The 26,681-nt window shown below is 30.8% G+C and overlaps 1 protein-coding gene across 7 annotated transcripts; it reads right to left on the bottom strand.

Annotated features, from left to right (window-relative positions):
* Nucleotides 1-1,429: 1,429 nt before the first annotated feature.
* Nucleotides 1,430-17,184, bottom strand: LOC118054840 (KH domain-containing protein At4g18375). 7 transcript variants are annotated; one of them, XM_073412211.1, is made up of 10 exons: nucleotides 17,041-17,182; nucleotides 16,912-16,964; nucleotides 16,492-16,605; nucleotides 15,992-16,243; nucleotides 14,728-15,222; nucleotides 7,288-7,527; nucleotides 6,934-7,200; nucleotides 5,633-5,691; nucleotides 5,446-5,542; nucleotides 1,430-4,619 (listed from the first exon to the last, which is right to left on the bottom strand). In XM_073412211.1, the coding sequence occupies exons 3-10, from the start codon at nucleotides 16,534-16,536 to the stop codon at nucleotides 4,488-4,490; spliced, it is 1,587 nt and encodes a 528-aa protein (XP_073268312.1). In that variant the 5' UTR covers nucleotides 16,537-16,605; nucleotides 16,912-16,964; nucleotides 17,041-17,182; the 3' UTR covers nucleotides 1,430-4,487. The 7 variants fall into 7 exon arrangements, 6 of the variants coding, with proteins under 6 accessions (XP_073268312.1, XP_073268310.1, XP_073268311.1 ...); XM_073412209.1 differs by having other exon boundaries at nucleotides 1,430-2,995; nucleotides 4,459-4,619; nucleotides 15,992-16,605; nucleotides 16,912-17,183; XM_073412210.1 differs by having other exon boundaries at nucleotides 15,992-16,605; nucleotides 17,041-17,183.
* Between the last annotated feature and the right edge of the window lie 9,497 nt (nucleotides 17,185-26,681).

Genomic DNA, 26,681 nt, shown 5'->3' with positions numbered 1-26,681 from the left:
TTTAAATCTTTTTAACTTATCCATCTTTGAAATAGTTTGTAATATTGAACTCTTTTCGTTTGATTCTTTCAGCTTAATCTTTCACTTGTGATTTCGTACGAGAAAATATCCTTTCAACTTAATTTTTCATTTATGATTTCATATGAGATAATAGTATGACATTACTAATGGAGGATTTTATTTTATAACATGTTGTGTATTGCATTATATATTTGGCAAATTTTAATTCAAAATAAAAATATATATAGATTACATCATATAATCATATAATGTTGTAATACTAACATTGCATAACTTGTTTTGTTTTTAATATGCAACACGCAACAGTTATTAGTGCTCTAAATATATCATGTAAATACTAATATTACAATAACTACTTTATAAAGTGCAAAAACACGTGCAATTGGAGCTCTGAATATATCATAATTTTAATCTTTATTTTAAATTTTTTTTATTTGAAACAGCTTATAAAATTCAACTTTATGTCTTTAGTACTTTTAATTTAATATTCTATTTTTCATTTGCGCAAACCCCATTTTCCCCCCCACCCAACCTTTCCAGCCAACTTTGTGCACAAGAAAGGCTTAAAGCAACTCATTTTCTCTCTTATTGTTGATTTTACGGGTTGCTATTGAAATCTTTGTTAACATGTAGTTGTGCTAACTTGGATAGATCTAGTTATTGTGATTCAATTAAAAAAACTTTTCAGATCTCAACCAAAAGACTTGGATTCAAAGTTTTCAACAAGAATTTTTTTGAATGTGATTCAACAAAGTTTTTCAGTGATTGTGATTTGGCCAAGTTTTCTTTTATTAATTGATTTTGACCGAACCGAACAAAACCAGTTCGGTTTGAAATTCTCAATTCGGTTCGGATTATATTTATTTTCTGGTTCGGTTGAGTTCTTATGTTACCGGATGAACACCTCTAATGTTTTCATGTATCATTTTTTTTTAAATTGAGAAAGGAAAAGACATTGTTTACTTTATAGAAAAAATTAAAAAATATATGAACTAATAAATAAAAAAAATAATTAATATTAATTAAACATTAAGATGCATGTTCATCAACTGTTCTTTTTATTTTAAACTTTTTCATTTATTTTATCTTAACAGCTAAATAATAGTTTTGCTAATAACAAATAATTTTTGGTAACCAAAATTACTTTCGCCTCTTCTACGAAAAATAATTTCTTATGCTGTTTAGAAAGCTGCAGGCGATTTGAACAGCAAGAAACTACCAGTATGAACATCACATGATTCACATTATCTCATCCAACTTCAATTTCAACTATAGGGTCAATCAAAAGAGCCAAATGTTTTTCTTTCAGGTCACAAAGCTACCTTTAAAAACTTCCACTGCATGGGCAGGCGCCCTTCAACTATAACCATACAAGATACTTGCCTGTTTTTCAAACACAAATAAGACATAATTCTGAAAGATTGCAGCTATTTACCATAGTCTTTATACAATAGTACACAGCAAATTATCTGTCCATCAAAGAATACAAAATTGTCTGATGCATTTGTCTTCAAGACAACTACCACAGAAATTATTACCATATTCAAATCCAAATCGCCTGACTCTGCTACCACAGAAACATAACCACAACATCGTTATCTACTACATACTCTCACCAGATTGAGCACCATAGGCCATCTTCGAAGGTATCAAATTTTAATGCATGAGAAACAGAACAGGGCAAGCAAAAGAAATCTTGGCATTTGAATTTTCAACAGTGAGAAGAGGCCATGACTATCAACCATATAAAAATACAGTCGAGCAAAAGGGAAACAGTACTTTTGAATTATATGTTCAACAGATCTTTGACAAGTACAAAAACCTAGAAGAACTAGAATGCATACCCCCCAGGAGATTTTCAATGTAAAAGAACTAGAATAAGATCACTTGATCATCAACAATACAATGTGACCTGGCCAATAATATGGGAACAGAAAGGAGCAGACAAAGGGTGGATTATTCAGATTAAAGAAGATAGCATATTCATATTTAACATTGTGTGAAAGAAACATTATTTTGGATTCACTATGAAAGAGTAAGTGCTACTGTATGAAGTCAAGTGATTGAGAACTCAAGCCTGAGCCCCTGCAATTAGAGTGACCAGGCGGGAAGCCCTCGTTCCAAAAACAAAATTGCTGTTGTGTGAAAGAAGTATTGATAAGTAGTAAATCCTCAATGTAAAGTCCACCACACAGAAATTGCACCCGACCTAGGATATTTTCAATTCAAAGAACTAGAATAAGATCAGCTGATTGTGAACTTTCTAACGTGACCAACAATATAGGGTAAAAAGGAAGAGGAGAAGGTTGGATTAATCAGATTAAACCAAGAGCATTTTAATATTTTAACATTGCGTAAACAGTCACAATAAATATGGCTCATGTTTGCTGTGGAAATCTACTGTGGACATGGGTAGCACACCTCTCCCAAGTTCCAACAATCTTAGTAGAATTGGTATAGCGTCAGGAGGACGTTTTAGGGACAAGGGAGGTATTTCCATTGGTGAAACAAGCATCGCCAACTTAGTGAAGCTTGAGTAGTGTTATGAACAAAAAAAGGGACCAACCCACATTCCCAGCGGGAAGAATCACCATAATAAGAAACCAGTGATTGCCTATAACCCGAGAAACCAGTTCAATACAAGATATAGAAAAACTAGATGCTGGAAAAAGCACAAACCCGGTTGTTCCAGAATAAATAGTTGATTGGTAAGCATGGAACCCTGTGATTGTTCAATCAAACACAACAGTTAAAGAAAGTACATTCATGTGATTGTATCCAATGGAGACCTAAAAGCTGGGAAAATGATATTTGAGGTAAATTTAACTTGGATTTTTTTACAAAAAAAAAAAAAAAATTACCCTGAAAGATTTTGATAGAGATTAGATTTCTAGAAATACAAATTATAATGTTAATAAAACCCAGAAACTAAGCAGTATGCAGCAATTCACAGACAGGAAGAAGACATGAGATTCTGAAATTTAGAAAAGAAGATAAAGTGTAAGCTCCATAAGCAAGAGTAATATGATGCTGTAATATCAATGCAAAACAGAGGAAAATCAAGTAGATATTCATGAAAAATGCATTGTTAGCCTTATGACTACGATGATGATGATTTAATGAAGTTTTTCATTATGTGTTGATGATAACATAAACATTGAATATTTATGTTATTAACTAAGTAATATGTTATATGTCAATTATAAAACATTGATTTGATATAATTTTGATGAATGCATGCCATGTTCTTGCATATATGTATAATTTTGATGAATGCATGCCATGTTTTTGAACATATGTATAATTTTGATGAATGCATGCCATGTTCTTGCATATATGTATGCCATATTGATAAATCATGATAGATGCCATGCTTTTAAATGTCAAGCTTAAATGATTTAATAAGTCTATACTAATATGCTACATGAAACATGCTTGTGTGCCACATGCATTAATCTTATTTTAATTGTTAAGTAAAACACAATCCATGTCATATAAATATGAATATGTATATTATATGTTACACACACATGTGTGATGATTTAGATAGGTTTACAACATTCAAGAAATTATTAAACAAACCAGGAAAGGATTCGCGAAGGTCAAGAACGAAGAACTTGTAAATATAATAGTTATCAACTTCACCAATCAAGATTTTGCAATAGAATTTTGCCAAATAGCACCCGACTTGTTTAGGACAGCTTGTAATATCCACACAGCTAAACAAATCCTAAAAAACCAAAGAAAACCAAGAAATGACCAAAACACAAAAATAGGATGAAATTGGATAGTAACCAAAACAGTCCAACTGTTCCGGCTATTTAATTATCGCATTTATATTGTAATTGCTTCTGCGTTTGCTTGAGCGCTTAGAAATGTATGTTATTAAGAAAAAAAAAAAATTAATTGTAGTTTTACCTTGCATACCTAATTCATCCCCCTCTTAGGTTCACCTAGGCTATCCCTCTGGGTTCTAACATGCACCACTTGCATCATCAGTAGAAAAGCTCCCTCCTAAAATAAGTAGAGAACAGATTGTACGGCCAGAAAACAACAAATGCATTCTGTGTTTGGCAATATGGTTTCCCGATACTAATTCTTGGGGTGGAAATAAAATTAGAGTATAAAAATTGCCAGAAATAAGATGGACTTCCCACAACTTAATGATAAGACCTGGTAAAACAAAAGGAAAGGAAAGAACCTACAATGTTCTAAGATCTGCAGATGGAAGAATAGATCAAGCAAACAACAACAGGAACCTATAACCATGGCCACTTGCAAATCTTCCCATTTGATCTTGATAGGCACAGTTATAAGAAACCGGAAGAGTCCAGCTGTAGAAGCCTAGAAAACGAAGTCAACTCCAGACGAAACCTACGAGGCTAAGGAAACATTTGAGGAAGATGGGAAGAGAATTCCAAGATTTTTACTATTCACCTTCAAATATCAGGAACTATTGTCAAGGCTTAAGTGGCCATAATAAATGCCTGGATCAAGTTTTCAGCAGCCCGTTTTTGCTCTAGCGTGCCAGATATACGAGCAATGCGATCACCTCTTGCAGAATTGGCATCAGAGATTTCTATCATTGCTCCTGATATCTGAAACACCGCAAAAGATAGAAAAGAAAACAATTGATGTCCATGAGAACTTCATCCAATCAAAGCAGCATGAGAGAAATAATAGGGGGGAAAGGCATTGATACAACCAGATTTCAGAATATTTTCTGGAACATTACCAATGTAAATACAAAATACAATTTTAGAAAAGAATCATTTATTAAGACAGACTCAAAACTTTTGCATCCCATATTTGTAATTTTTTAGATTAAAGAGCAGTAATACAAAGATCAGATGCTTGTATTATGATAAGCATGACAATAACAAAATATCCTTGCACAACACTAGTTGACTAGACAATTTCAGGTCCATTAAATGTGGATATATGACATCCACATACTGCATCCCTGCTTTTCTCAAGAAGAAGCTTTAATAATTTTTGTGGGATGCAAAACTGCTTCTCCAAAAAACACTGAATTGTTACTACATACTGATAAATCTGTTGTCTCCTAAAGATACCGTGGCCACCAGAAAACAAATTGACACAGGAAGCAAAGCAAGGTGGATGATTGCTAACAACCTAACATGGTGGAATAAAACTCAGCAGAGGTATTAGTGATACTGCCAGCAAGCATCTAGAGAGTTGGCAAACTGTATTCACAATATAAACACCATATCCAATAGTTCATTGTTGGCCCCAGATATTCTGCCACTAAACTAAATCGCCATGACCTGGAATGAAACTACCACACACTCACATTATTAATTTAAAGCAAGACACATAATGTACCATCCCTAAAAAAAGTTAACGCACCCTTTTCATCAAATACAAGTGTGCCTCACTGAAGAAAAGAAAAAAGGAACAAACCTTTCGGATGTTGGCTATATTTGCTCCTCCTTTACCTATCACTTTGCCAACTGCATTAGCAGGTACTAACATTTCAAGAGTTGAGGGTGGAGGCAAACTGCAAAAATGCAGAAAATCAGTTTGCATGGATGGTATAGAAGTCAAAAGAAAACAAAATTCTGGGATTTCAAGAGCACAATGTACTAACCCTGCATACAGCTTAGATGAAGAATACGAGGCCAGAGAGCCATAGCTATTTTCTACCATCTAATAAGGACAAAAAGCAGGAAAACATGAATGCCATAGAATGAAGAAAATAAATTGATAAAAGAAACCATTAAATGGTGCAGCAATCTTCAGTAAATGAATAACAAAGCCTCAAAAGGCGATACTCCTGATGCTTGTGAAGTATAAAGATTCGGGTAGCATTGATGTGGTAACCCCACTTTTACTGCTGTTCAGTGCACATAGCTTCGACGTTTTTATCCATCTTAAACCAGAGTTTTCCCCACCTTTCCCCATGATACAACCTTATCCCTTCTTATCCTATCCAGTCCTGCTTAATCTAGTCTCGCCAAATGCGCCCTTAGGAAATAATCTCTTCCCACATTTTTCAATACAGTACGATTTTTGGTAGGTTTGTTTGCTTTTGGAAATAAGTCATAGGTTATGTGCAATGCAGAGTACCAGGTCTGTTTTTATGATTTCTTATGTGAGGTTCAGTAGATGGAAGGACAGTAAGATCAGGTGATGATATGCTCTTACTTTAGTTTTTTTGTGTATCCAGATGAAGAGAAACGCTGGGGTTTTCAAGGATATATTTTTCTATCCAACAAAAGAGTTCAAATATTATATCAAAGCTAGAGAGGGAAAGGATGTCTTTCTCATATTCAGGGGCTGGGCAGGAGGGAGTATTCTGCAGCAGTTACATTGAGAATTGCCTTGCTGTTATTTTCCTGCTCGAGGATGACTGATGCAGTCAAGAAAATGAAATATTTAAGTTTTACATCTAATTTTATTAGTTTCATAATTTTCTTATCATTTTGGGATTTAGGATTTACAATTATTATGACTAATTTTGCATTTTATTTTAATAAAGATGTTTATCCTTCATTAATTTATAACAATTTAGGATTCATTGTTGCAATTCATTGTCTCTATATAAGAAAAAAGAATTTCATTTTCAACTTTTAGAGGTGGATTTCCTCTAGTGTTGTGAGGTCGACGCCTCATGGGTGGGATCCTCTTGTTGAAACTGAACAACAAACTTAATAAAATTAGAGATGGAACATTTAGTGTAAAGCAAAAAAATAAAAGTGATTGAGCATCTTAAAGAATCTATCTATCATTCCCTTAAGCTCATAGTAATGGACATACTCCATCAACTGCATAGTCCCAATCCCAAACTCCTAAACCATTGTCCAAAAACTCCATACTAACTTTGAAAAGAATACTAACAGCTATTTTGATGAAAGAAGTTGAAAAGAAATTTCACCACTAGCTACATACCGGTAAGGATCCGTATCCATAAAGGTTGCTTGATGAAAGCAGGCCCAATCCACTTCCACTTTCAGCCCTCTGATCATAACCCATTGGAGCAACTGGTGGAACAGAAGGCAGGATAGATGGTATAGAAAGACCAGCACCAACAGGGTATACAGAGTCAGTACCAACCAAAGAATTCAGACCACCATCCCTTTCTTTCAATACATCATCTCTGAGCCTTAGAACAATCTGGACAAGTGCATCTCTAACGCTACTAACTTGTCCAACCACCTATTATGGTACAAGGTCAACCCAAAAAAAATATTAACAAATGGAAAAAGGAAAAACAAGAAACTGAGCGAAGTTTACAAATCAAACCTCAACAAGTTCATCATTACTATCAGCACAATTAGGCTTAGCCCCTTTTGAGATGCGGACATCAGCATTAGTTCTCTTTCGAATTTCGTTTATAGTTGAACCACCTTTTCCTATGATACACCCAATAACTTTAGATAGAACAAGGAGTCGACTGCCAACAGTGTCATCATCTTCATCATTAATCTTTCCTTGAAGCAATAAAATGGCTTCAACTGCCATGGATTTCAAATCATCGGGAGACTGCCAATGGTGAACATGGATAATTAAAACCCAATTTATATCATGAGATAGATAAGTATATTGATATCACATTCCTAAAGCCCACACATCATGTGTTGTATTGGTAAAATTAAGCAAGTTTTGCAAAATTAAAGCACTTTTCACAGAATAAAAGAGCATACAAACTAGTGTTGGAGAGCACAAACAAATCATTCTATTTGATTAGCTCAGCCACATTTGACAAAAAATAATATCCACATTGAACTATTGTAACACCCCAAAATTTGCATTGACTATAATTGATGATTTCTTTAGAATAATGTAAGATTAGAGAAAATTAAGGGCCAAGAGCCAAAGAACTAAGGAACAGAACGTTCAAAATGCAATTACCAACTTAACTAGGTGAAGTAGGATAAATTTTGCATGATTAAGTAGGTGAAGTAAGACAATGACTAAGGTTGTGAAGTATGACAATTTTGGCATGGTCATGCTTGTGAGGTGTCAAAAGGACAGTAGAGATGTGCTCTCCTTCAAAATTTTCAATACTAACTACATCTTTTTCTTCCATTTCTTGAACCTAAAAGAGTGCTAAACACCACCCTACAAACTAACACTACCAAACCATATAATTCCAAGAACAAATTGTGAAGTATTAGAGCTTAAATTCAATAGAATTGTTAGAAAGAAAACCAAAGATAAATTGTGAGGTTATAAAAGAAAGGAAAGTAAAGGAAAAAGGGCTAAAACTTAAGGTGAGTGATTAAATTAATAAGTATGCATAAATCTATTGTTTTGGATATCTTTATGTATGAGAATTTGTTTTAAATGTTTGCCGAATTTTCAGAATATATATATATGGCCTAAGTTTTGAATGGAAACTTCATATGATAGTTGATAAATAAGAGTATGATTATGAAAGATTAAAGTATAATGTGTTCTTTTAAAGTAAAAGGATATGTTTTAGTCCAAATATTGTGTTGATATAATTGCACATGATATCTAAAAAGAGTATAGTTTGCTTTACTTGAGATTGTGGCCGCCTATATGCTACCATTATATGCTATCATTGAGTAGTATATGGATATGAGATATGGACATTCAATTGTCATTCATGTTTACTTGTGCAAATATCATATCAATATGATGTTAGGAATATATGTTGAAAACTTATCAAGTTTCTCATGCTTATTTTTTTAATTATTCACTAGGTGATCTCATTAGTAGTTGATAAACTATTTTCGGAGAATCAAAGTGAGATCGAAAGAGGGCTCGGGTAATAGGCTATCAAACAAAGTGTCTTTGGAGTCCTAGCTTGAAGTTTAATTTAAGTGGTGCAATTATATCTTTCATAGATTAGTTTTTGTGTATGGGTCATTACACATGTAAATGCATATGTAACATATAATGTATCGACACTTTTAATATGTAATTGCTAAATAAAACATTTACTGATACAATCCAAGTAAGGTCAGATTCATATTTTGACGTAAAATATTCTAATATACAGTTTTACATTATCGAGCATAACTTTCAACTTGACCATTGGATTGGGCTGAATTTTTAGACATTATTCTATGTTGGGGTAAAATTTCAAATCAATCAGAGTTCGGAAAGGCCTTGCGATATATCAGAATAGGTTGTATGAATTTTGTTATTTTTTCCTTTTGACTTGTAAACTTCATATTTAGCATGGATTCTTTTCCTATAAAGATGTGGTAACTTGTTTTGGTAATTTTCTACTTCTACAAGGATCTTTAATAGGCTGCAACATAACTTTCAAGTGTGACAAGGATTCATTAATGTTCAAAAATTATTTCTTAAAAGGAGATCTTATTCATCTTAGCTAGCTACACAAGGAAGAAGAGTAATGGTATTTAATGCTAGATTGATTAGCTTATTTTGGGTACTTTCCTAGTCCAACAAGGAAGGTCAAAGGAAGATAACAAAGTTTTCATGCTTTAAGAGAATTCTTTAAAGCTACAATTAATTATCCTAGACAAACATTGAAACAAAAAGGGAGACAACTTCAACAATCAATTTCCCACCTTATTTTAGATATCAAAAGGTGGCAACAAAAATCCTAGCATTTCCAGGGTAACATTTTCATTCATGACATTATTTACACTACAAAATTTATCTATCATGATATTTTGTTTAATTAGGTATGATAACTTTAGTTTATGTGTCAAATTTGTTGTTTTTATTATTTTCTTCAAATTTGGATCCATTAAGGTTATTACTTGAACTATTATATAAGGTTTTCTAAGCTGAAATTTTCAACAGCTATGGATTTATGAAATACACTTACGTTTTGCGAGATGCAACATGTTTTCTTTGCTAGGATAAAGAACCAATTTGACTTATCAAAGGTATAACTGACCTTGTAGCATCTTCTTTACACTTCTCGTTCGCAAATTGGTATTTGTTGGGTAGGGGTCTTATTCCAATAGTGTTGGTTTCTTGAAATAGGTTTTCATTATGTTACAGTCCTATCAGACTTGTATTAGCTTTCCGGGATTCATTGTCAATCTTGTTATGAGTTGCATAACCACGTGATCACAAGATTCGCATCAATTGGTATCATGATACGATCTAATCAAGATTAGATTCGAATTTTGGCGTAAAATTTTCTACCATCCAATTTTAAGCTATCGAGCATAACTTTCAACTTAACTGTTGGATCAAGCTGAAATTTTCACAGGTTATGCATATTGTTATATATTGGGGTAAAATTTCAAATCAATCAAAGTTCGGGAAGGCCTTGCAATATAGGCCAAAACAACTTGTATGAATTTTGTTATTAACTTCCTTTACTTGTGGACTTCGCATTTGGCAATGATTCTTTCCTATAAGGATGTGGTAGCTTGTTTTGGTAATTTTCTACTTCTGCAAGGATCTTTAATAGAGTGCAACATAATTTTCAAGTGTGGCAAAGATTCATTAATATTCCAAAATCATTTTTTTATAAGGATACCTTATTCATCCTAGCTAGTTACACAAGGAAAGAAGAGGTGTTGGTATCTAATGACATGTTGGTTAGTTTATTTTGGGGACTTTCCTAATCCTACAAGGAAGGTTAAAGAAAGACAACAAGGGTTTCCATACTTTGAAAGGATTCTTTAAAGCTACAATTAATTATCCTAGACAAACAAGGAAACAAAAAGGGAGACAACTTCGGCAATCAATTTCCTACCTTATTTTAGATATCTAAAGGTGGCAACAAAGATCTTAGTGTTTCTTGGATGAGAATTTCGTTCATGACATTATTTAAACTACGAAATTTATCTATCTTAGGATATTTTGTTTAATCAGGTGCAACAACTTTAGTTTACATGTCAGATTTGTTGTTTTTATTAATTTCTTCATGTTTTGGCTTAGTTAACATACTTTGAATTTATTGTAAATGCGTAAATATTAGCCCACAAGTTTTGGATCCATTAGGGTTATTACTTGAACTATTATATAAGGTTTTCTAAGCTGAAATTTTCAATAGCTATGGATTTATGAAATAAATTTATGTTTTGTGTGATGCAACACGTTTTATTTGCTAGGATAAAGAACCAATTTGACTTATCAAGGTATAATTAACCTTGTGACGTCTTTTTTATGCTTCTCGTTCGTGAATTGATATTCGTTGGGTAGGGGTCTTATTCCAATAGTGATGGTTTCTTGGAACAGGTTTTTATTGTGTCACGGTCCTATCAAAACTTGTTTTGGCTTTCTAGGATTCATTGTCAATCTTGTTGTGGGTTACGTGATCACGTGATCATGAGATTTACATTAGTTGGTATCACAACTAAGCTCAGAAATCAAGTCATATCTTTCTTAAAAATTTCATTGTCTTTGTGTTCCATATGTTTAGTTGTGTTTTTTCAGTTTTTTTTTTTTTTTTTCGTTTTGTTATTGTCCCTAAACATATCAATAACATAAAAAAAGTTTAAGAAAAAAAAGAAAAAAAAAGAAAGAAGAAGAATAGATGTTATTCAAGCTAGTTTCAATTATATCGTGAAAATGCAAACAAAAAAACCGAATCAAACCATCTTAAAATCACTTCAAAATTGATATGCTAGTTATTTAGGGTGAAACCGCACTATGTATTAAATTCGGGCTCATTTTGATATCGTTTGATTGGGGTTTTAATTATGAGTTAAATTATGTTGCAAATTGATCAACACGTGTTTTTGATACCTAGGCAAAAGATAATGACCTATAAATTGATACATGTTTATTGTGTATAAGGGTACCGCATATCAAATTTTACGTTGTTCTAATACTGTTTGGTCTGAGTTTCAATTCTAATGCTTAGAATTGCGTAACAAGTCAAATTTGCGTTGAGTTATAAAAACGTGTTTGTTATTGTTTGTTTTGAACAATTCATCTTATTTCTGTTTTATTTTGAGTTTTTGTATTGTCCATATTTTGTACAAATTCGCTTTACTACTCGTTAAATCATAATTGTAGTTTTGTTATGCTTGTTTTCAGTATTGTATTGATTCTTGAGTCACTTTATATATATTTGGATTGTATTACAATAGCCATTGACTTTGGTTCGTTGATTTTCAGTTCTGAAAGAATCGCAAGAAGGTGAGCCGAGAGGTAAAAGGCATAGTAAGAACAATTGAGTGAAAAGCCTTGAATTGTGTGAAACACAAATCGTGAGGATATATTTTCTTGCTACTAATCAATTTTTATAGATCCAAAATATCTAAAAATAACAAGTCTATGACACGAAAAGCAAATAATATCTTTAAGATGCAAGCTTTCGCCCAACAACTTGCATTTTTTACTAGGGTGACGAAGGATCGGAAACATGAGATGGCTTCGATGAGAAAACAAAATAGTGGGACAGATGGATTGAGAATGGGGGTTGATCAGCAAGGAACCCTTGTACAAAGTGCTGTACGGAATGTTAAAACTGACTTTGTTGATTTTGTGGATGAAAACGCAAATGTAAATGATGATGACTATGAGTTTGCATCCATGGAAAATAGAGATTGATTTGGGTAGATTCAAAGCTTAAAGAATGTTGGTTTTAACAAAAACAGATGTTTAGGTCAGAAGGGGAAAATCTTTCATACACGTTATTTTGTACAAAACAAGGTGTAGTTTGATTATAGATCGTGGAAGTTATGCTAATGTAGCTAGTACTATCCTTGTTAGTAAACTGAACTTATGTACAATTAAGCATAATAGACCTTATAGATTGTAATTTTTGAATGATTGTGGTGAGATGAAAATGACTAAACAGGTCTTAGTTTCGTTTTTTATTAGGAAGTATATTGACGAGGTTTTGTGTGATGTGGTTTCAATACATGGAAGTCACATCTTATTGGGGAGACTTTGACAATATGATAGGAAGGCCAAGCATGATAAATTTAAAAATATATATTATTTTTAGAAGGATGGAAGGACATAGAAACTTGCATCATTGTCACCAAGACAAGTTTGTAAAGACCATATAATTGAAAAAAAAAAAAAAAAAGTTAAGGCTGAAATGGTAATACAACAATGTGAGGCTATGGTTACCATGCAAAAATATATATGGAAATGGATGGCAAGACATGCTTATTTAAAATTATTATCGGCTACTACTTTCATATAATGTTGTTGGAGGCAAGTTCGAGTAAGAAAAGAACTTCAAAGGCTTCAACAAGAGGCTAAAGAATTGTTCATTATACCTATAGGTGATTCGAGGATGAATCATCTTGAAGAGAGGGAATAATACAATCCAAGCAAGGTCAGATTTGGATTTTGATGTAAAAGTTTTTACTATCCAGTTTTATGCTATCAAGCATAACTTTCAACTCGATCATTGGATTGAGCTGAAATTTTCATAGGATTTTTTAGGCATGGTTATATGTTGGGGTAAAATTTTAGATCAATCGATATTTGGGAAGGCCTTGCAAAATAGATCAAAACAAATTGTACAACTTTTGTTATTTAATTTCTTTTGATTTATGGACTTTGTACTTGACAAGGATTCTTTTCCTACAAGGATGTGACAACTTTCTTTTGGGAATTTCGTAGTTCTACAAGGATCTTTAATGAGATGCAACATAATTTCCAAATGTGGCAAGGATTCATTAATGTTTCAAAATCCTTTTCTTACAAGGATTCTTTATTCATCCTAGTTACATAAGGAAAAGGCTGGTGATATTTAATGACAGATTGATTAGCTTAGTTTGGGGAGTTTTCTAATTCTACAAGGAATGTTAAAGGAAGGCAACAAAGGTTTTCATATTTTGAGAGAATTCTTTAAAGCTACAATTAATTATTCTAGACAAACAAGAAAACTAAAGATGAGGCAACTTCAGCAATCAATTTTCTATCTTATTATAGATATCTAAAGGTGGCAACAAAGATCCTAGTATTTCTAGGATGAAAATTTTGTTCATGACATTATTTAAACTACGAAATTTATCTATCTTGGGCTATTTTGTTGAATTAAGTGCAACAACTTTAGTTTATGTGTCAGATTTGTTGTTTTTATTAATTTCTTCATGTTTGGGCTTAGTTAACATACATTGGGTTTATTGTAAGTGGATAAATATTAGCCCACAAGTTTTGGTCCATTAGGATTACCAGTTAAACTATTATATAAGGTTTTGTAAGCTGAAATTTTACCCTAACATAAAACAATGTCTAAAAACTCTTATGAAAATTTCAGCCCGATCCAACAATCAAGTTGAAAATTATGCTAGATATCGTAAAACTAAACAACATAAAATTTTATGCTAAAATCCGAATCTAACCTTGTTTGGATTGTATCATCTATGTACAAAGATATAAAACATACGTGAATGAACTAGAAAAGATCAGATGTCTTGCAAGTTTGTGTAATGGACAGCAGGTTATGTAACCTATAAATGCATGTTTGGCTGGTAAATTTAATTGATTCGGTAACAACAAGAGGCAATTAGAGGGGTGGGTTTACTTAGCTAACTAAAAGCATAACTAAGATGAAATATCATAGTAATTAGAAAGGGGTGTGACAGCTATAGAGACTGCAATCTAATTTAACTAAGTTGCTCATATAAAAAGTGCAGGTTGGTGATCCCATTGAAGTAATTTTCATAGATTATTCTACTCTATAATGCAGTACATCAAATATGCACTTGATACTCTCTTTAACAGCATCTCTATGTAAATCAATGCAGAAAAACGCAGGACTCCTGCATTACCACAAAAGAAACAAATCATAAACAACGAGAAATGCCATACCTCAGTTGCAGTAACTGTAATGATACACTCATCCCGATCAGCCTTAGTATCATCAACCTCAATACGAGCACCACTTGCCTGTCTTATGCTTTTAATGGTACTCCCACCCTTGCCAATGACACGCCCAATCTTGTCAAAAGGGCATAATACTCGTATAATTAACTCCTCATATCGAGAGATATTGCCAAAACTAGGAACTACAGGGAGTGTAGATGAATAAACGGGCCAAGAACTCCCCATATCCCCATAACCCTGAAGCTCTGGTATATGTGTAGCACCTAAGATTGGTGGGATAGATCTAGAAGAAACAATTGGATCTGCATTTGGATAAAATCCACCCGGTTGATAAATAGGGACATCTGATGGTATAATGATGCTTGGAGGAGGTTCTGGTACAGTTGCCTCAAGGGGAATTTCTTCTTTTGGATTGAACTTATACATGATTGCAGAAACTGCAAACAAAGCTTTCTTCACAGCTTCTGATTCACCGGTTATCTGATCATAACACAAAAATTAACTCTTGAACCCCTCAAAAATCAACCTTTAGAGAAAAGCATGGAAATGCAGTGATCATTCTTAAGAAAAAAACAACAAAAAATCAAATGTCAATTAATTTCATCACAGATGAAAAAAAAAAAAAAAGATAAAGAAGCTGCACAGTTCCAAAAACACTATGGTTCTCCATCTATGTTAATGAAAAGTGCAACAAAATGTAAAGAGCTCATACGTAACAAACTGACAAACTTGAACGCATCAACAGGAACTTGGCTAAAAAATTGAAACCAAAATACAACTTTACTGAAGCAACCATCCTTACCAATAGACAGACATCAGTCTCAAGATAAAGAATCCCAGTTGAAACCTCTATCTGTCATCTTAAGATTTAGTGCACCATTAATACAGCCTAGAGATCATGTAATAGTTCGGGAGTTTGGATTCCATCAGGATCAATGACAACTCACACAAACAAAACAGTATTAGAATTTCACAATGAAAGTCAAGGGGAACTCAGAATTTTTAAGCTCTCAATGAGACTTATAGTTAACAGCATTTAAATGCCAGTTTGTTTGTGATTTCTGCTAGGCTTTTTCTCCAAGGAAAAACAAGTTCAATTGCAAAAAGATCCACATATATTTTTAGAAAACCATGCTTGCAGAAAAATTAGAACCTAATAATTAGAATTTGATTAGGTTTTAACAGATAAATTCTATATAAACAACCTCAACAAATAAATCGAAAGGACATTAAAGTTCCATATACTAACCAGAAGAAAGTTGTCAAAGTCCATAGCACATGAGTGAGTTGGGTCAGTGGCATCTTTGGCAATGATTTTAATGCTGGTCCTGGTCTTGCTTCTCAATCTCTTTATAGTTGCCCCAGCCTTGCCAATAATATTTGCAGACTGGCTAGCTGGGACAAGAATCTGGCATTCCTCCTTATCTCTCAGTCTCTTGTCAGAATCCCCAAGAGATGCAACAGCATTAGAAATCGCAGCATGAACTTTAAGAAGAGCATCCTGTGCGGGACACAAAGGGTTGGTGTGATTGAAATCATCATCAACATCAACATCTTCCTTTTCCTTGATATGGCAATAAATCGTTATGATCCTATCCTTGGCACCTGGAAACGGGTCCACCACCTTAACTCTTGCCCTTGACTCATGCCTTATGGAGTTTATGACTTTACCACTCTTACCAATGACACTTCCAATAACCCCGTCAGGGCATAATATTCTATAAACAATCAGTCCATCATTATTAGTACCTTTATCATCTTTGTGCCTCTTCTGATTATTAGTATCCCCGTCATAATCTCTTTGGGGACGCGACCGCTTTCCACTCTCCACCATTTCTTTCTTATTAATAATTATTGAAATACCTGAAACAATTTTAGAAACATCTCATTCATCACATAGTATCCTAGTTTTATACTGATTATCACAAAAATTTACTCTGGAAGCTCTTATCAATGCCTCCACTATACATTATATCAGCATGCATCTAATACACATAAAAAAGTAGCCATTTTTAATTTTAAAAATAGCAAAAAAGAAACTAATCTATAACAGTTACAGTAGCCAAAGATGCTGAATTTCAATTTTAAGTTTGGAATGGATAATTGCCAAAAACATATAAACCCAATTGAAATTTAGAGCTAAAAATAAAGAATAAAGTGCGAACGAACCTGTTAGTTAGTTAGTTGAATTGCGGGGAGGGAAAGATATGTTATGATAAACCCTAATGATAACACACAGAGAGAAAGAGATAAGAGAGAAGATAAGAACAAGGAAAAATATGGATATGCGATGCCTGCCTTCTGCCTGTCTACGTTTGATTTTTCGAGTAATAAGCCAAAGCCTCTTTCGGATTCGTATACTTTCCTCTACTCACAAAGTCAAAAACGAGCCACCTTGCTTTTCTTTCCTTCTTTTTTCTTTTTTAACATTGGTTTTCTTCTTGTTTCTTAACCGCTTTTTCAAGCAATTTATTATGACTTTGTTATCGAATAATTTTATTTTTCAGTTCAAAAAATAACTATATATACACATAATTAAATAAATTCAAAATTATTCACATCAATAAATATATAAAAATTATTAAAAATAAATATAAATTAAAATATTTGATCTCATAACACGAGTTATATATCTAATTGTGTTTAGTATTTTTATTTATTTCAATAAAAAAAATTTAATTAAATGATATTTGTGACAATAAAATATTAAAAAAATAAATATCGATAAATAAAGATCAAACTTGAAAAATAGAGAAATAAAATATAAATAAAGATATTTGATCTCATGATATAGGACTATATACCTAGTTTTTGTCTGATAACTTTTTTTAGAATAAATTTTGTATTTAATTAAACGATAATAGAATTGGCATGTGCTATGCCAAGAATTACTAAAAAAATAAATTTAGGCATTACTAACATGTATCCTAAAAAATAAATATATTTTAAACAATGAATTCAAAATCAGTTGCATATTGTATGATATATTTTTTTTAATATTAAGACATAAATATATTAGATTTAACTCGGTTAACTCTAGTTGACTTGTAAATCTATAAGATTAATCTTGTAAAAACATATCGGTTTAGCTTAATCTTTATTTAACTCAATGTTGAAAGATAAAACTATTAAAAGGTAGCACTTTATTAAAAAAAACTAAAATAAACTTAAGTCAACATACCAAATTCGTGACACAAGTCATCAAGTTTAATAAAAAAAATTATCCCAAATATTATTTTTTATTTAATTATATGACAATAAAATGCATGATAATTTTTTATATATGAAATATTTTTTTCTTCAAAAAAAAAAAAAAGGAAAGGTGCATAGGACTAAGATAATAAAAGTAGATTATTTATAACAAAGGGTGAAATTATATTATTTTAGTTTTAAGTTAAATAAAAACAATAAATCATTGATAACAAATAGTAAAATTATATTTTTAAAAATTGAAAGACAAAAAAATGCATTAAACAACAAAAAAAAAAAATTTCTTCTTAAATTTAAATTTGACTTGTTAAACCTGCGATCTGAGTCATGAACTCAAATGGGTTCAATAAATTTTCTTTCTTAAGTTTATATTTAACCTAAATATAAAATAAATAAATATTTAAAAAAAAACAAAAAAAGAGTGCACAGGCCTATGGCCTCATACATTTAAGCCTTCAAAAGGAAGAGTCCATGCGTGTAGACCTTTAGACCTAGGCCAATGTGCCTGGGCTTGGTATATTTTTTCTTTTAAAAGAATAGACGATGTCCGACCTTATTTTTTTATATAAAAAAAAATAGACAACACTTCATCTGCTAGCTCATATTTTGACCACCATTATGATAGATAAAAAAATCAAGTAGTGAGTTTTCACTCTGAAAACCTAATTTTTTAGTCATTTCAGTCCAAAAACATCTTACCAAGATCCTTGGAACTTCTAGAAACTAATTCATTAACTCAAAAAACTAAAAAAAATAAAATTAAAATCCAAAGTCAAACTGAGTTAGATTTGTCTACCTCAATTTAGATCTATTTTTTTAGGTAATATTAAAGCTCTAAAACAACCATTATTAAACTTCTCTTACTACATGGAACTCATGTACACTAAGAACAACCATTTATGTGGTAAAAAATGGCGTGAACGACGACTTTTCTCTTAATATCAAAATCTAACGATCTCTCTTATCTTTCACATCAATATCTGAAAAATAATAAAAATAAATTCTTATATCAAAATTGAATTGCAAAAAAAATTAAGGGGCCGAATGGGCATAATTTGAAAAGTTAAAGGACAAATTGAACTTTTCATGAGAATATTAAACCCGCCACTCATTTTCAATATCTTTTGTCAACAAACTTGAATTAATTGTCTTTTCATCTAGCCCCAAAAGAATGCAATCACCTAAACAATAACACTTAAAGACCAAAATAGAAAAAAAAAAAAAAAAAGTACATGGTGAAAAGTAAAAGGCCCTATAGTGCAAATTCCTATAGTAATTTAATTACATGTTTTAGTGTTTTCTATAACAATTACAAGTTTTTTTAATTCTAGATTGACACATATTTATTCAATTCCAATTAGTTTTTCCTTAACTCCAATTTGCAAAGACCCTTAAATTCCAAAAAATAAAATAAAATAAAAATTGTTTTGATGGAAGAGTTTTAAACATAGGTTATATTTGATCTAAAGGAGATGAAAATTTACTATTTCCTTCATTTCACATACAAAAATTTGATGGGGGAAAGTGTTTTTACTTCTTTCTCCCTCGTTTTGCGCACAAAATTTGGACGGGGAAAATTCATGAAAAGTAACGCTTAACTTAAAAAATGAGTAAAACATTTGTTTAGAGAGAAAAATCTTTGGTTTTGTGTTTTCCCTCTTGTTTTTTTTTTTTTTTAATATAATATGTATCTTTCAATATTTATCTTACACCTTGCATTTAAGATCCATTGATTTATATTTATTTTTATATAAAAAAAACTTAATTCATCATACAATTTAAAACTCACTTTTACTTATTATCTCTTAAACTTATACTAGACACCTTTAACATTTCATCCTTTAACAAGTGTTTGAACTTTTAACACTAAAATATTACTTCCTTCACATTTTCCTTTTTAACTCTTAAACCTCATGCCTAAAACAATCATAGTTGTTAAAAATATTTCAATTTCTCTTTAAGATCTAGGTTTTCCTCTTATTATTCTATTAGATTTTTCTTGAATATTTTATTATGAGAGTGTTTTTGTACTAGTTTTCCACAAGTTTTTACACATTTTGTTAATAAGATAGTGACCTTTATATACAAATGGTTCTATTTCCATCATCTGAATTGTTTATCTTTCCATAAGTTCATTATCGAGAAATAAAAAGAGTTATAGCAAGAGAAGTATTTGTAAAAGAATTCAAGGATATTGTTATTAAATTTTTTTGATCAAAAGGTAAATACGAATAAAACATGGTCATGTCTTATAGAAAAAGTTTGGGTATTCAAATATATGGATTATTCTTAATACGAAGCTTTAGTGTCATTAGTAATCACCTCATATTTACCCACAAGAAGAAAAAAAATCAAAACAAAAGAGAGAAGGATATGGACTTGGCATACTAGGTTATGTGTCTACCCTAGGCATAACAAGCTAAAGGCTTGGCAATCCAAGCTCGTTCTTTTATTAAAATATAAAAAGAAAAAAAAAATCTAAAATCAAGCAAGGTGCATACCCCTATATATACTACCCTCACCTTGTACTCATACTCACACACATGAACACAATAACCTTTTAAAACTAAATAAGAAAAAGGAATAACAGAGAGAGAGAGAGGATGTTTCTAGCATAGCCACCCTCCAATCATACAAAAAAAAACATGAACCAAACCACGTTAATCATCATCTAGGATAGTCTAAGCGGTGTCAAATTGAGTTCTATCAAATCTCTAACAGGCTCCACATTTTGTTGGAAGATTCTTCATGATCTAACACACTCGTCCCTTACACCCTTACTATTCCTCTATTCTTGTACGCCATAGTTCTCAAAATTAATTTATTTAATATGGTTTTTAATTTTCATAATTTAGCCCTTAATTTGTTCTTCTTTTTAGTTGGATTTTCACTTAGTTCTTCATGTTGAATGGATCTTTATTATGGTTTATTATATCATTATTTTTATAAGAATTGTATAAAAATTTAGGTAATTTACCATATTAAAATTGAATTTACAATTCTTAATTTGTTTGACATCTTAAAAGAACTTTAAATTAAATTTTATGCATGATATATGATATATGATCCATGAGGTATTTAATATGTAAGATTATATTTTTTATGTTATATTTTTTTTATCATTAAAATTATCATCATCATCATCTCCATATTATTATTTTTTATTTTTTAAATAATTAGAGGTGTCATATATTAATTTTATTTTTAATATGAAAGCCCTTAAGAAACTTTTTAGTAATATGTTAGCCTTTTTTTATATGTTAAAATTAAAATAATCATAGTTAATTAATACATCAATCACTAAGTGAAGGCTAATTGGTTAATCTTAATGTATACATAGTCGTGCCTATCTGATTAGTCATCTTTACTTGATTGATTTCCTTATTGTTTGTAACTTTATGCAATTATTTAATACTACATTATTCTAGGTATGTTTAGAAATATGATTTTAGATCATTTTCGTTTCAATGATATGGTTTTTCATGCTCATTATTTATTTTATTTTATTTTCATTTAATTATTTTTTTGAGATCATGTTTATGTATTGTATTTTATAATTTTTATTTTATTTTTTTTCATTTTTCATTTTTACATGCCTAACTATAAACTTGATATTGGCCTTGAAACTAGTCATTTTTTTTTTATTTAATTTAAAAAAATCAAGAATTGAAATATAAAAGTAAACACAAAGAATGAACTTTCATAAAACAATCTTTTAGGTTAGAAATAAACAGTTACCTTGGTATTTTTAATTATATAAATAACCCATAGTCTTATCTTATTAGGACTAGTGTTAGTTTTGTGTTTTTCATACAATTTTAAGAAAAAACTAAATGGTGACTATTTTCAACATATCTTCATGATCACTAAAAAGTTGAGTATTATGGTATAAAAACTCTATTGGGGAATCTAGGTGGGTTAAGTCACATTCCAAAAGTTTTTCTTTTTGAAATGTGCCTAGTGTTTTTATTTTGTGGTTACACAAAAGTGTCCTCTAATGATTCTCTCAATATTAGGCCAAACACACCTAAAATACCTTTAATCAAGACTTATCTCCAAAAAATAGCTAGAAATTTATTTTATTTAATTTAAAGCAAATGGCTAAATTCTATATTCGTAAATCAAGATTTGAGACAAATGCTAAAAATTTCTTTTCTTGTGGTTTTTCTTTGTTCCTTTTTTAAGAATTTATTTAATGAAGCTAATATATTTTTAGAGAAGATAAATAACTCAGCAATAAGGAAGAATATAAAAATTTACAGATAAAAGGTATATAACATGGTTTAGAGCCTTGTTATAATACCAATTGATATGAATTCTGTGGATATATAGATCTAGCAACCCATAATCAAACCAATCATTCTCAAGAAAGTTAAATTAAAGCTTGTAGTTGAGCTTAACATAATGATAACTTAAACTGAAATACCAATACTATAAGCAATCAACCTGCACCCACCACCTATAATCAAGACATGAACAATAAGTATAGAAGACATCATGAAACTTGGTTAATTTTATGATAAGTTAAAGTAGTTCCATGAGGTAGAGTAGTTCCATGAGAAACTAAGATTAAGAGCAAACTCTCACATATAAGTTTTATTTTTGAATAATCAATCTATCTTGTATTGTTTTTTTTTCTTAAACCTAAATACAAGCTAAATAATCATATTTATGCTAAGTAAAATGTTCTAAACAATGCTAGAAAAACAATAAAAGAGTTCTAAGTAAAATAGAAAAAAAAAATCTTAAATCAACTATAAAACTAATATAATTCTCATATAGTAGCTTTTGGAACTTATTGTAAGGCCTTCTTAATGCCTAATTGCCCTAGAGTTTTAACCTATTATAGAACAAGACATCTGGAAATATTTGGTAAAATTTCAGTCAAATCTAATAATTGGATCGAAAATAATTCTTATTAGAGTAAAATTATGCATTAAAAAAAAAAAGTCGCTAACTGTCGAAATTAACCTATGATGTAAATGGATCAGACCCTTCTTATATATCGATTAAATTAATTAAGGTATGATAATCACTTGTTGAAAATGCAACCTCTTTGAAATTTACCTTGGTTCAAATACTCTGAATAAGCTTATTGAATGCATATTTTCCCTTAATCTTGTAATTGACCAAATCAGAACTTGCAATGGATCTTTTGGAGTAGTTTGGATAGCATCACATTCACATATTTCCAATGATTTCTTGTTACTTTCATCAAATACTCACGTGTTCATTTCTCATTGGATTTACATACAAATAAAGAAATAAAAATACTTCTTTAAATAAAAAAGGAATGTGGCGAACACCTACTTCTCCTTTATATAATCAAGTTCCCTCTACTAAAGATCTAGCTCCCAATGCCTCTCCTAATTCAAAAGAAGGTGCCTTTATTAGTATATCATTAACCACATCATATGAATCCATATTAATGTTAACAAGATTCTTTTCATATTTAACATTATATAATTATAATCACCCTCTTTTAATCTTAATATATCAAAATTCTCACATTTTGGATCTAGTTATCTTGATTACAATTTACATATTAACAATAGATTTCTTATATATCTATTTATAGGATACAACACATCTATGTTTTTCTTTAGACCAACAATTTATAACAATTTCAATTTCCAAACTTCTATATTAACAAATAAAAAACAACTATACTAACCTGATCTTTTATCTTTTAATTCAAGCATTGATAATCCAAATTTAAACCCTCAGTGGCTTATAATTTAGTCCTACCCAATCAATTCAATTCATATGTTAGTTCTTCCTAAATCATGCATTCAAATCTCATTACACACACAATTTCACATGGTCTCATTCGCTAACCTTGTTAATATACAAAACAAGGAAACAACATGTAACAACCAAACATTTAAATTCATTTCCAAAATTTTCTAAAAACTTACAAACTGACCATTCAACCAATTTAAACTTTATTCCCAATTTGTCCTAACTTTCTCAACACATTTTCAAACATATCTTTTCTAATAGTAAAACCCAATACACAATCCCATTTCACAATTTCTCATATAAATAGAATATTTTCCTTTAATATCGATCACATACACTCATAATCATATTTAACAACATTTCATATACACATAACACTTTGTCCATAATTCTATTGGTTCAATTACTTATTTACACATCCAAGTTTCTAAAATGTATATTTATACATTTTAAACACATCTCATAATATACCAAACATCCATTAAATCAAGTATTCTACTTCAATTACCAATTCTAAAACTTTCACATTAACCCATAAATATTCAATATCACAAAAACACATAAACTTTAAATCCATAACTTTCTCTCTAACACACATACCACATGCAATCTCACATATTCAACTAAAAATTCTTTCTTAAACATAATACTCATACTTGTACATTTAATAACATACAGTTCCACAATATTTAAACCAATTTTGCGATTTCCTAAAGATTTCTCCCATAACCGACCTTAGTGTACAACTTTCCACTAAAATTATTTTGAAAATTTCTCTATATTTCCACTCTTATACAACTTTCATCAATTTAACACAAAACACCCAATTCCCATGCAATTTTATAAACCCTATAATTTAAGAAATTAGGGTTTTCCATCCTTCCACAATAAACCCATTAGAACAAGATAACATATGGTAAATAATATCTTACCAACCAAATTTTGAACTCAATTTGGCTTGACAATTGTCATAACCCAATTTTTGACCCTTTTATTTTAATTATAATTATTATTATTTACTGAAAAATTATAAAAAAAAAATTAATAAATGAAAAATGATGAAAAAACAAATAAAAATGAAATAAAGAATGAATTTGGGTTAAGAGCAACATGATTGGAGGTTTAAAGATTTAATTAAACTTTTTACTAGTTTAATTAATCAAATCAAGAGCTTAATTGGAGAATTGATAAGTTTTGAGAGTTAATTGAGCTTGGAATTATTTTAATTAATCAAATCAAGGGTTTAATTAGAGAATTGAGAAGTTTTGGGACCTAATTGAGCTTGAAATTAATTGAATTAATGAAATTAGGGACTTAATTGAAGAAATATCAAAGTTTGGGGTTAATTGGGGGCAAAATTGCAATAGATTATAGTCCAAGGACTTTTTTGTAAAATGCATTGAAATGTAAGGGTCTAATTAAAGTTTATCAGGGGCTTGCTTATGAAAATTTCAAAACTTCAAGGACCAAAACATAAATGGCCATTAACAATCGAACGACGTCATTTTAAAGAGAACCCTTTGTCTTCTTCCGCTCACCAAACCAGAGAAACGGACGCCCCTGCCATCACTACTCCTGCAATAACGGTCATGAGTCTTCATTACTAAGAGAAACGCATGCCATTCTCTGACTATAAAAGCCAGAGAAGGGATGCGCACGGAGGAGGAGAAGAAAAGGCCACGAACAGCAGGAAAAGAAGACAGAGGTCGAAACCCAAGAGAGAGAGATGAAAGAAACCAGAAAGAAAAGAAACACAAGCAAACCATATGAACTTTCAGGTTTATCTCTAGAACTCCCATACTAGAAATAGGCTTCCCCTCACCAATACTAACCAAAGAAAAAACAAAAAAGAGACAGACCGAGAGAGAGTAGAGAGGGTCTGAAAAACATAACACAAGAAAAATTTTCAAACAAGAGCAGAAGAAATAGAGGGTAAGAAAGCAGAGGTAGAAGGAGGAATTCCAGTTTCCTATCAATGGATGCCATCACTGATCTTCGCCCAAGACACTAACACTTCGACGAAGCAACCTGCAACAAGGTAGGCTTTCTCTTTCTCTTTGTTTTTTTTTTTCAAAACTTCAGTGCATTTAGCACTGTGTGAAGGTAATTCATTACCTTCGCACAGTGTCATGCACGCATAAAGCTAGTTCATGCGTGCTTTGGCCTAACCACGTCACTTGCTTAGGCTAGTGACTGGGCCGGACCGGTTGGGTTTAGCCAAGCCGATGTGGGCTGCGCTGGGCCCATCCATAAAAATATAAATAATAGATAAAAAATAAAAAAAATAAAAAATGGAAAATAGAAAAAATATGTGTATGTATGAATAAAAATAATATAAATTTATTGGTTGGGAATAAATACTAGTTTAAATTTATATTATTTTTATTCATTTTATTTTATTTTATTTAGCAAGAAAAATTAAAAAAATATGTGCATGCATGAAAAATAAATTTATTTTATTGGTTTATTCACTAACACTAGAGTCGAGAATAAAAATACTGATTTAATTGTTTTTTTTTGTTTAGCTACACAAATAAATAAATAAATATGTGAATGCATAATAAAATGAATTTATTTTATTTCTTTATTCATTAGCATTAGAGTCTGGAATAAAAAAAATATTGATCTAATTTATTTTATAGCTACGTAATATTTATCAACGCTAGAGTTAAATTATCCGTAATTGAATATTCACTGGCATCAGAGTCAGGAATATTATAAGCAAATTATCATAGCAAGAATTAATAAACGTTTAGCAATTTAAGACAAAAAAATATGTGCATGCATGAAAAATAAATTTATTTTATTGGTTTATTCACTAACGCTAGAGTCGGGAATAAAAATACTGATTTAATTGTTTTTTTTGTTTAGCTACATAAATAAATAAATAAATATGTGAATGCGTAATAAAATGAATTTATTTTATTTCTTTATTCACTAGCATTAGATTCGGGAATAAAAAAAATATTGATCTAATTTATTTCATA

Source organism: Populus alba, chromosome 11 (genome assembly GCF_005239225.2).
Source record: "Populus alba chromosome 11, ASM523922v2, whole genome shotgun sequence".
NCBI lineage: Eukaryota > Viridiplantae > Streptophyta > Magnoliopsida > Malpighiales > Salicaceae > Populus > Populus alba.
Note: the sequence above shows the minus strand (reverse complement) of the source record. Positions and strands in the feature narration are given on the sequence as shown.

What these genes read in the sequence shown, in the direction of transcription:
- LOC118054840 (XM_035066610.2), bottom strand. Translation starts at nt 16,576, where the DNA reads ATGGTGGAGAGTGGAAAGCGGTCGCGTCCCCAAAGAGATTATGACGGG. An exon ending in TTACAGTTACTGCAACTGAG is followed by an intron (nt 7,528 to 14,727) that starts GTATGGCATTTC and finishes CACCATTGGCAG; the next exon opens with TCTCCCGATGATTTGAAATC. An exon ending in ATATAGCCAACATCCGAAAG is followed by an intron (nt 4,620 to 5,445) that starts GTTTGTTCCTTT and finishes GCGGTGTTTCAG; the next exon opens with ATATCAGGAGCAATGATAGA.